The sequence below is a fragment of the Emiliania huxleyi genome, assembly GCF_000372725.1.
Source record: "Emiliania huxleyi CCMP1516 unplaced genomic scaffold EMIHUscaffold_285, whole genome shotgun sequence".
Classification (NCBI taxonomy): domain Eukaryota; phylum Haptophyta; order Isochrysidales; family Noelaerhabdaceae; genus Emiliania; species Emiliania huxleyi.
In genome coordinates, this window is record NW_005199892.1 from 50,455 (window position 1) to 60,848 (window position 10,394).

Genomic DNA, 10,394 nt, shown 5'->3' on the forward strand with positions numbered 1-10,394 from the left:
GCGCGGCTCCGGGCAATCCCTCGACAGATGCCCGATCTGGCCGCAGTTGTAGCACTCCCTTCCTGCCCCTCCGCCGCCCCCCCGCCCGCCAAACGACCCGTATGCCTCGTCGTCGCGGCCGCCTGGAAGGGGGGGGAGGCGCGGGGGATGAGGAGTGGGGCGCAGGGTCAATGTTGGCGAGGCAAGAGGAGAGGGTGCGGAAGGAGAGGGTGCGGAGGAGCGTGTCCGCTCGGGGGGCGTCCGCTCGGGGGGAGCTCAACCAGCCTCTCTCTCTCCCTCCCTCCCTCTCTCCTTCCCTCCCTCCCTCCCTCCCTCCCTCTCTCTCGCTCCCTCTCTCTCTCTCTCTCTATCCCAGCTACAGCGCGCCGCTCTGCCGCTCTCTCTCGGCTGTCTCTCGGCTGTCTCTCGGCTCTCTCTCGGCTGTCTCTCGGCTGTCTCTCGGCTGTCTCTCGGCTGTCTCTCGGCTGTCTCTCGGCTGTCTCTCGGCTGTCTCTCGGCTGTCTCTCGGCTATCTCTCGGCTACAGCGCGCCGCTCTGCCGCTCTCCGCGGTTCCGGCGCGGCCCCGCGTCGATCGGGGGAGCTCCTACGGACATGTGTCGGACATGTCGTGGACGTGTCCTGGACATGGCATGCCGTCGTCGACCGCGGGCTCGCCGTCGGCAAACTCGACCTGCGGGGCGGGAGGGGCGGCGGGTGGGGTGGTGGCGGGTGAGGTGGTGGCGGGTGAGGGGTGGTGGGTGAGGTGGTGGAGGTGAGGAGGGCGGCGAGGGAGGGGAAAGAGGAGGCGAGGCAAGGGGTGGCGAGGGTGTGGCGGCGGGAGGGGAGTGGGCTGAGGAGAGGGGATCGGCCCGCTTGGGAAGGAGAGGGTGTGGCGGCGGCGCCCTTCACCTTTGCCGACTCCACCATCCGCTCGCGCAGCTGCTTGACCTCGGCGGACTCCTCCACGCCATCCGTCTTGACGGCGGCCTCGGGGTCGAGCATGCCCTTGAGGGCGCGCTGCACGTCGTCCACCCACGCCTCCCCCTGCGTCGCGTTCCGCACCGCCACCTCCACCGCGCGGCCAGTCATCGAGCCGAGCTTTGAGCCGTTTAGCTTTGAACCCTCGAAGATCTTTGCAATCTTGGCCTCGCGGTCGGTGCGAATGAAAGCCGGCGTCGCGCGCAGCTTGCCGTCGGCCACGAGGGCGTCGCAGACGGCGGAGGCGAGCGCGGCGGCGTCCCAGGAAGCATCAATCGCCATGGTGATATGTCTGTCTCGTGGTCGAATGAAGAAAAACAGTGAAAAAAACAGCGAGTAACGGATTTTGGCCCATGCGCGTGCTCTTCCGCTTGCTCGCCGCGCGCTCGGGAGCCGGAGTGGCGAGCGCGGCGCTCGCGGCGGCGGGCGGGGCAGCTCCAATTGTTGGCGAGGCTCAACAGCAGCTTCAAGCAGTGCAGCGCAACGCCAGCTACCTCTCCAGAGCTGCGCGGCGGCTGGCGGGCCTGTGTGAAGATGCCGGGCCGCGTGCTCGGAGCGCGCAGTCGGCCCGCCTGCCAGCGGCCGAGTCAGTCTGGCTGGCGATAAGCGCCAAGGCCTTCCCTGCATTCTGGGCGACGCCCACCGCCACTGGAACGGTTACAGGGTCGTGGGGCCGCCCCAGCGGCTCCGCACCAGGCGTTTGGGCCGCGAGGGCCGCCACCGTACCCGCCGCCCCTGCCACCGCCTCCACCCCCGCCGCCGACGGGGCCGCCACCGTATGGACCCGCTCGGAATAACCTGGGGGACCCGGGACCGCCCCGCCGGAGGCTGGTGTACCCGGGAGGAGGAGATGGGGGAGGGGAATTACCGCGGTACGAGAGCGGACCCGCCGGCGGACCGGAAAGCCGAGGCCGGAGGGCCCCGGGGGGGGCTTGGGGTCAGTTGTCGGAGGAGGCGAGAGATGAGCTAACGCGGCCTCTGAGAGTGGAGTCGGGACGGACGGGCTCACCGGGGGAAGACCAGTTGCAGAGGCAGCCGGTCCACCGCGACCTTCGACGGGGAGGGCCACGCCTCCCCGAGCCTGGAGAGGAGCCGGCGGAGGGGGGAGGCGAGCCAGGGACGATAGAGAGGCCGCGAGTGCGGGCACGACTCGCCGACCAGGGAGAGCGGGCTCGACCTCCCTGGGAGGGGAGGCGACACGACCCAAGGCCGCAGTCCTCGCCCAGGGGGTCGGGAGCGGGGCCGTCGGAGGCGGAGTCAGCGGGATCAGGGGAGGCCCCACCCGGGCTGTCGGCTCCCTCGGGGCCAATGGGGCTAGCCGACGGAGGTGGGGCGGAGGGGCCGCCTCCGAAGAAGAGACATCAAAAACGTCTGCAGAGGCAGTGGGGCGACGCCCGAAAAGCGAGCAAGAGACCGAACCAGACTGGAGATTCACCCTGAAGGGTGGGGGACGAGGACGTGCAGTGTACACGTTAGACAGTCGTGTATGTACGTGACGCGTGGTGTCGTAGTGTCCGTGTCCACTAGCTCCGAGTAGAGGGGGCGTTCTGCAGTTAAGGGGAAACCCGGTACACGGAGCCCTCTCGGAGACCTGTGTTTACTTTAAGGCCCTTGCCCTGCGAATGCGCGCCCCCCCCTAGCTAGGGGTCAGGGCTCTCTAGCCCGTAGCCCGATGCCGATCATCCGGCCCGCTGGATGCGCTTCTCAGCTCACCGGCCCTGGATGTGAGGTTGCCGACTGCACACTCCAAGTGCTCCAAGTGCACCGCGTGTGTCGGTGTGTCGCCAGTCCGAGCCTGGCTGTTCTTCACCTTTCTACCTACCTACCTGTGTGTCCCCGCTGGCCTGCAACATTCCCTCCCACGCCCTCTTGCCCGCACCGACGCTCTTGTCCCAAGCGGCCGAAGCGCGCCGAGAGACGCAGACCCCCCCCCCCCCCCCCCCCGCACCCCACCCCCACCGCCGCTGTGCGTCGTGCTCCGCAGCCGCAGGGTCTGTTGCTCTCTGCCGTGCTCGCGCGGCGGTCCCGCAGGAACCCGCGCCCTTGCCGCCCGGCCGGGGCTGGAGAGGCTCAGCGCAGCTCGATGCCGCGCTCCTCGCACACGGCCACCAGCTTGCGCGGCTTGTTGCCCACGCTGAGCACCTGCACGCGAGGGGAGGTGCGATGAGCATTGGGCGGGGGAGGGGCGAGGGGCGAGGGGGGCGCGTCTCGCGCCTTCAGGCTCGGGGCGGCCCCCTCCTTGAGGGCGGCGGCCAGCGCCTTGCAGCCCTTGTCGCCAATCTTGTTGCCGTTGAGATTGAGCCACTCGAGCCGCGGCGCTGCCCCCTCCTTGCCGAGGGCGGCGGCCAGCGCCTTGCAGCCCTCGTCGCCAATCTTGTTGCCGAAGAGATTGAGTGTCTCGAGTCGCGGCGCTGCCCCGCTCGCGAGGACCTCCGCCAGCTGCGCCGCCTCCGCGTCGCCCCAGCCGAGGCTACCGTAGAGCAGCACGGTCGCCTTTCCAAACTGCTCCTCGAAGGCGGCCTCGTACAGCCGCTTCACCAGCGGCTTGTCGTCCTTGCCGTTGGTGAAGCTCTTCGTCTCCAGCTCCGCCGCGAACGCAGACGGCAGCAGCGGAGGGCGCCGGCCGCCCTCCTGGGTGCAGTCGGCTCGGAGGCTGCCGTAGCGGTACTCCACGCCGGCGCGCATCTTGCCGAGGTCGAGCGAGAGGTCGTAGGCCTTGGTGAGGCTGGCCCAGGCGTTCTCCGTGGCGCACCAGCCGCGGTCAAAGTACTTGGCCACGTTGGTGCCCTCGGCCTGCTCCTCCGCCTTGTGGCCGTCCGGGAAGGAGGTCAGCCGCAGCACCCAAGTCTTCGGGTGGGAGTAGAGCGTGCCGAGGCAGCCCAGTCCCTGCTTGAAGAGCGCGTTCTGCTCCTCGGTGCGCAGGACGCCGTTGGGGGGGTCAGGGTGCTGGTGCAGCGAGCCGAAGTCCCAAAAGACGCCGAGCCGTGGGATGCTAGAATAACTGAGCAGGACCTTGAGCGCCCTTGCGACGCGGGCGAGGTTTGCTCCGCGCGGGTCGGGGTGGTCCTTGGTCAGCCACGGGTAGGAGAGCGCTCCGACGGGAAGCCAACCCGCATGCTTGTTGGTCGCCTCGACGAGATCGGCGAAAGAGAGGAAGGCCTCTTTGGGCAGCGCCTGGCGGTGGTTGAGGACGCCCCCCGCCTCGGCGTGGCTGATGATCCACTGCGCGTCGAGGAGGGCGACGGCGCCGCTCGCGAGGACCGGCTCGAGGTCGCCACCGCCGCGCTTGCGCCACAGTTCCAGCTTCTCCTCGCTCACGCCGAGATCGGTGGCGGAGGGGAGGGCGGCGGCCGACTGCGTCGGCGCGGCGGTGTCGGCGGGCGTCGGGGCGTCGAGTTCGACGGCGGGAGGGCCGGGCAGCTCCTCGGTCGGGGCCTCGACGCGGCTGGAGAAGCAGCCCATCGTGAGAAGTCGATCGACTTTGCAGCAAGGACACAGGTGGAAAAGAATTTTACCAGGCGTACGCCTCTGATCAAACAGCGCCTGAACGCATGGCGTTCAGGCGGCACTTCTCTCGCGTCGGCTCCGCCGAGCGCTGCACAGAGACCATCTTCACTGACCACCAACGACAGGTGTAAGGAGGTGATTTGGAGTACTACAGTACAGGTACACAGTATTTGCAGTAGACACCCTCTAATGTGAATGTGTATGTGTGTGATGTGTGTGTAGTGTGAATTAGGTGCGCTGCCGCTTGGCGGCAGTCGCCTCCGCATACGCGGCCTCGAGCTTGCGGCTCAGCTCGCTCTCCCGCCTCGACTGAGGCTTGCGTCTTTCGGTGCAGCGCCGCCTGGGTCTCCCCCTCGACGTGGCCTGCCAGGCCGCGGCGGCGGGCAAGAAGACTCGGAATGGGAAGACCCACGACGAGTATGGCGACGCTGCTGTCAACGTACCGCAGCAGGGCCACAACACCAGACACAAGTACACGCTTCGACGCCTCATCCTCGCCCTACGCGCCGCGTGGGGCACCGCTGTGCGAATGGAGCCGAAAGCCCACCTCGGTCAGAGTTACAACAAACAACCCGACGTGGACGCGGACAACATTGGCAAGGACGGCACGCACTATTGCGGAGACGTCAAGGTCGTCTGTTCCCTCAGCAGCAGCGGGGAGCACGGTCGGAAGTCCCGTGCCCAGTGTTGTGCGAGCGAGTTTTGTTGTAAAATTCTTTCCCCCCGCGTGCCCCCGCAACCCGCAATAAAACCACCCCGGGGCCAAACCGCTTCGGTTTCGTCGCCAAGAGTGTACTCTTGGGCCCCGAACCCGAATAAAAAAACGTGTGCCCCCCTTCGAGTGTATCTCGAGTGTTGCTATGGAGCGTCCGTTTCAACACGCGCTCGCGCGCTTGCGTCTGCTGGCCCCCAGAGAACATGTTGCACCACAAGCTCCCGGCGGAGCCCAACTGCTCGCACTCGACAAGGCAGTCCATCCACTCGCGGCAGCTGAAGTCGAACTTCCACTCGATGCGGCTCGCGCCGGGTTGTGAGCTCGGCGAGCGAGGTCGGAGAGCGACCTCAGTTGGCCCAAGCCGCACGCCACTGAGGCAGAGCGGCCGTGCGCGTACGACGCCGTACGCGCACGGCCACTCTGCACCGACCGCAGCGCTGCATTGCGACCGCAGAGGCTCAGCTCAGCCAGGGCTCGCTCGCCCGAGCTCGGAGCCGCCGGCGGTCATGGGCAGCAACAAAGGTTTGACGCGTCGCTCGGTGCAGGAGGGCACTGCAGTAGAGGTGCAGAGGCCGTCCGGCACGCGCGCGATGGGCTACGGCTTCATTGGCAGCTACCAGAGCGCGTCTGGAGCGTTGCCATTGTGTGACCCACGTCCAAGCGGCGCTTCCGGCCTGTTCCGCGCCTCTTTTTACGCTTTTCATTGGAGAGGGGGGGACGAGGTCTCATCAACTTCGAAACCGCCTTTGAAAGGGGGGAAAAGCGTCCGTCCCTGAGCGGGTTGAGGCGGGGGTGGTTTCACTGCGCTCTCGTTTCCTTGGAAATCCGTATCTTCAATCCAGCCCGGCACGAAAAACGACTCTGCTCAACGACACCAGTGCGCAGCGTGGAGATCGCAACAGAGCGAGCGGCTCGGTCAGCCCCACGGCAGGTAAAGGACGGGCTCGAGCCTCGAGGGGGTCGGGGAGTGGGTGTGTATGATGGGGATGTGTCTCTGAGGTCGCGCCCCTCCCTCCCGAAAGAGCGCCCGCGGGGGGGCGGGGGAGCGCGGCCGGGCCCTCGCCGAGGGAGCTAGCGGAACGGGCGACACCAGCGCAAACGCAAGCGGCGGCTGTCAAGATGCAGCGGGCGAGGCGGACGACGCCGCCCTCTGGCACCGACCCGTGGCGCCGCCCCTCTAGCGCCGCCAGGAGCGCTCTGGGTCGCCTTTGCCCTCGTCGCGGCGCGGCGGCGGACCGTCGCGGCGCGGCGGCGGCCGGTCGCGGTCGTCGAAGCCACGGCGAGGCGGCGGGCCGTCGCCTTTGCCGCCCGCGGGGCGGCCGTCCTCGAAGCCGCGGCGGGGAGGGCCGCGCTCGTCGAACCCGCCGCGCTGCGGGGGGCCGCGGTCGCCTCCTCCAAATCCGCCCCGCTGCGGCGGCCCGCGCTCGTCGCCAAAGTCGCGGCGAGGCGGGCCGCGGTCGTCGCCTGGAGAGGGAAGGGGGCGAGCGCGGGCGGGGTGAGGCGCGGTGGGGGCGGAGACGCGGCGGCGGAGGGGGCGGAGACGCGGCGGCGGAGGGGGCGGAGACGCGGCGGCGGAGAAGGGGTCGAGACGCGGAGAAGGGGGGGTTCCCCCGCGCGCACCAAAGTCGCGGCGAGGCGGGCCGCGGTCCTCGAAGCCGCGGCGGGGAGGGCCGCGCTCGTCGAACCCGCCGCGCTGCGGCGGGCCGCGGTCGCCTCCTCCAAACCCGCCCCGCTGCGGCGGGCCGCGCTCGTCGCCGCCACGGCGCATCTCCCCAAAGTCGCGCCCGGGCGGGCCATCACGGCGCGGCGGAGGGCCTTCGCGCGGCGGGCCGCGGTCGCGCGGGTCGGAGGTCCACCTGCAGAGGGAGGCTCCCGACACGCTTCGTGCGGGGGGGCGCCGCTTCACGGTGCGGGTGTCTGGCCGCTCTCTCCACCTGTCGCCGCCGCGCGACGGCGGGCCATCGGCGGGCCGCCCTCCCAGAGGATGCCGCTCCCACCCCTCGCCGTCGGGGTTCGGGGGGCGGTCGCGCCGCTCAAACGGCCGCGGCCGCGCGTCGCCGCCGGGGGGGGCGCGCTCCTCCGGCTTCGGCTTGGCCTCGAACTTGTCGCCGCCGAGCGCCTGTTCGCAGCTGCACGTGTGAAGAGACGCTGTTCACAGCTCCGGCTTGTCGCCGCCGACCGCCTTGGCCATCTGCAGGTCGGGGAGCTCCTCGTCGTCGTCGTCCGCCGCCCACGACTTGCCGACCTGCCATGTCGCAAGCCACGTCGTGGAGTCATGGTCTCTTGAGGTGTGAGTGGGCGCCCACTTGCCGGCCTGCTCGCGCGCGGCCAGCCGTGCGAGGGCTTCCTTCTCCTCCAGCTCCTTCTCGCGCGCCTGCGAGACCGCACGCCGAAGACATGTCGCGGGCACCTCCCACAACGCGTCTCTCTCTCTCCCCGCCCCCTCCTCTCTCGCGCTCCTTTTGGCGCTCGAGCACCCGCTTCCGCTCCTCCTCCGCCTCCTGCTTCTTGCGGGCAGCCTCCTGCGCCTCTTGGATCCGGCGCGCCTGACGGACGCGTCGCGGCACACGTCGTGGACGCGTCCCAAGACAGCGCTGCCGCGCCGGGCGAGCAGCTGCGGCGCGCCTCCTCCTCCTCCGCCTCACGCCGCGCCTGCTCGATCGCCGCCTCGCGCTCTCTCTCCTCCGCCGCAACCCGCTCCCGCTCCATCCGCGCCGCCTCGCGCCTAGAGAGTCCTCCGGCGAGATGGTGTCGAGAGGAGCCGAGAGTGGTCGCACCCGCCGCGCCGCCTCGCGCCGCTCGGACTGCTCGACGCGCCACGCGGCGACCACTGCCTCGTGCGCCACGGCGCGCGTGGCGAGGACGCGCTTTGTGAAGGCGTCGGCGGCGGCCGCCATGCGGGAGAAGCGCGCCTTCTGCTGCAGGTCGTGCGCGCGCGACTCCTTCATCTTCAGCGCGAGCGACGCGGCGTTCGCCTCGTGCAGCTTCTTATCCTCCGCCTGCTGCGCCTGCCAGCGCAGCTCGAGCAGGTCGCGCTCCCCCTCGCGCCGCGCGCGCTCGAGGTGGTCGTGCCGCTTGCCCATGGACTCGAGCCGCTTCTCGAACTCCTGCCGCTCGTCCATCAGCAGCATCTTTTGCTCGCGCATCAGCTCGCTGCGGTCCTTCTCGGCGAGCTTATCCACGTCTGTCTCCACCTGTTCACAGCTAGAGGTGTGAATAGACGCCGTTCACACCATACGTGGCGAGCTTGTCGACGTCCGTCTCCACCTTGCCTCCGCCCTCGCCCCACCCCTTCTTCTTGGCAACCTTCATCGTCTTGCGCTGCTCCGCCATCTGCTCGGCCAGCTTCCGCCGCTCCGCCGCCTCAGCCTCCTCGCGCGTCCGGTGCTCGCGCTCCGCGTCGCGCCGCTCCGCGTCTGCCTGCAGCCGCGCCTTCTCCTCCTCCTCCTCGGCGCGCTGGCGCTGCGCCTTGAGCCGGCTCTTCTCCTTGTCCTCCTCCATGGCGAGCCGCTCCTGCTCCTCCTTGCGCCGCTCGATGACCAGCCGCCGCGCGAGGACCTTTTGGTGCTCCTCTTCCAGGCTCTTGCCGATCGCCTCTTGCAGCCGCGCCCGCGTCTCGGCGGCGTGCTTCTCGAGATCCGCCGACCGCAAGTGCTGGTTGACGGCGTCGAGGGCGGAGGCGAAGCCGGCGAGCGACTCGCGCACCTCGGACGGGGCGGCGGGAGTTGATTAATACTCAGCTCATCAATAATCAATCACCAATCCATCGCGCACCTCGGACGAGGCGGCGGCGTCGGCCTTGTTGCGCTGCTGGTTGAGCTGCCCGAGCTTGTAGTCGATGCGGAGCGAGACGAGGTCCTAATTAATTAATAATTAATCATGAATACTCATGATTCAGCTTGTAATCGATGCGGAGCGAGACGAGGTCCTTCTTGACCGCCCACACGAGCAGCGCCTCGATCTGCGGCCACTGCAGCACCGTGATCGCGTCCGCCGCCTTGTCGATCGAGATTGTCAGGTAGAGCCGCTCCATCTGCTGCAGCATCCGCAGCGCGACCAGCCGGCGGAGCGGCAAGTCGTACTGGCCGCACGCGTCCGACGCGGCCAGCTTGGCGAGCACGGGCGCCGCGGCGGCGGCCAGATCGAGCGGCACCTGCTTCCGCTCGACGAGCGCGTGCAGCTCGCGCACCTCGGGCGCCGCGGCCTCGAGCAGCCCGCTGGCGACCACCTCCGCGAGGAGGGTGGCGCGCGAGGCGGTGGAGGGGAAGGAGAGCATCTGCGCCATCCGCTTTGTCTTCTCGTGCTCGAGGTCGTACTCCAGCAAGTTGAGGTCGAGGACGGGGGACGAGGGCGGCACCGACAGCGCCGCCAGCACCGCGCGCGACGCGAGCGCCGTCAGCTCCGCCTCGGACGGCGCCGCCTTCAGCGACTTAGCGGTGGCGTACGAGCGCGTGAGCGAGTAGGCGTGGAAGAGGCCGTTGCCCGCCACCCAGAAGACCTGCGCGAGCTGCGCGTGATACGAGGCCATCGACGAGGGCTTGGGCGGCTTCTTCATGAGCAGCGTGAGCGCGTGAACGTCCTCGACAGTGCGGTACGCCTCCTGCCACAGCTCCATCTCGACGGCGGTCGCCAGCTGGCCGAAGCGTGTCTCGAGGTGCACCTGCGGCGGCGGCGGCTCCACACCACTCACTGCGCCGTGGACAAGTCACTGACCCATGGGCAAGTCACTGCGCCGTGGACAAGTCACTGCGCCGTGGACAAGTCACTGCGCCGTGGACAAGTCACTGCGCCGGCCGCTGTGCTGTGTGTCATGGGCGAGTCACTGCGCCGGCCGCTGTGCTGTGTGTCATGGGCGAGTCACTGCGCCGGCCGCTGTGCTGTGTGTCATGGGCGAGTCACTGCGCCGGCCGCTGTGCTGTGTGTCATGGGCGAGTCACTGCGCCGGCCGCTGTGCTGTGCGGCCTCGAGGAGCGCGCCTGCAGCGCCTCTGGCGTCGGCGGCTCGCGGTCCTTCCACTTCGGGTCCACCTTAGTCTGGGAGTGGATGTGGTTGCGGAGGATCTCGCACAGGCGGCGGAACTCGACGGCGCGCTTGTAGGTCTTGCAAAACTCGAAGGCCTGTGAGGCTCCTCGCAGGCGGTGGCGGTGAGGGGAGGGGGGGGGGGGGTGCGAGGCAACGGGGAAAATCCCCACCCCCCCGCGCCGGGCAAATGGG

At 69.2% G+C, this 10,394-nt stretch overlaps 1 protein-coding gene across 1 annotated transcript in view; it reads right to left on the reverse strand.

Annotated features, from left to right (window-relative positions):
* Positions 1-5,995: 5,995 nt before the first annotated feature.
* EMIHUDRAFT_469452 (hypothetical protein) overlaps positions 5,996-10,394 on the reverse strand; it is a gene marked incomplete at its 5' end in the record, with an annotated part of 6,602 nt that continues 2,203 nt past the window's right edge. The window contains 10 exons of the mRNA XM_005776067.1: positions 5,996-6,644; positions 6,801-7,036; positions 7,115-7,299; positions 7,360-7,554; positions 7,640-7,726; positions 7,958-8,374; positions 8,448-8,885; positions 8,955-9,038; positions 9,118-9,840; positions 10,118-10,308. Of these exons, the coding sequence (XP_005776124.1) occupies positions 6,358-6,644; positions 6,801-7,036; positions 7,115-7,299; positions 7,360-7,554; positions 7,640-7,726; positions 7,958-8,374; positions 8,448-8,885; positions 8,955-9,038; positions 9,118-9,840; positions 10,118-10,308 (2,843 nt within the window). The 3' untranslated portion in view covers positions 5,996-6,357. The remainder of the gene's footprint in view (positions 6,645-6,800; positions 7,037-7,114; positions 7,300-7,359; positions 7,555-7,639; positions 7,727-7,957; positions 8,375-8,447; positions 8,886-8,954; positions 9,039-9,117; positions 9,841-10,117; positions 10,309-10,394) is intronic.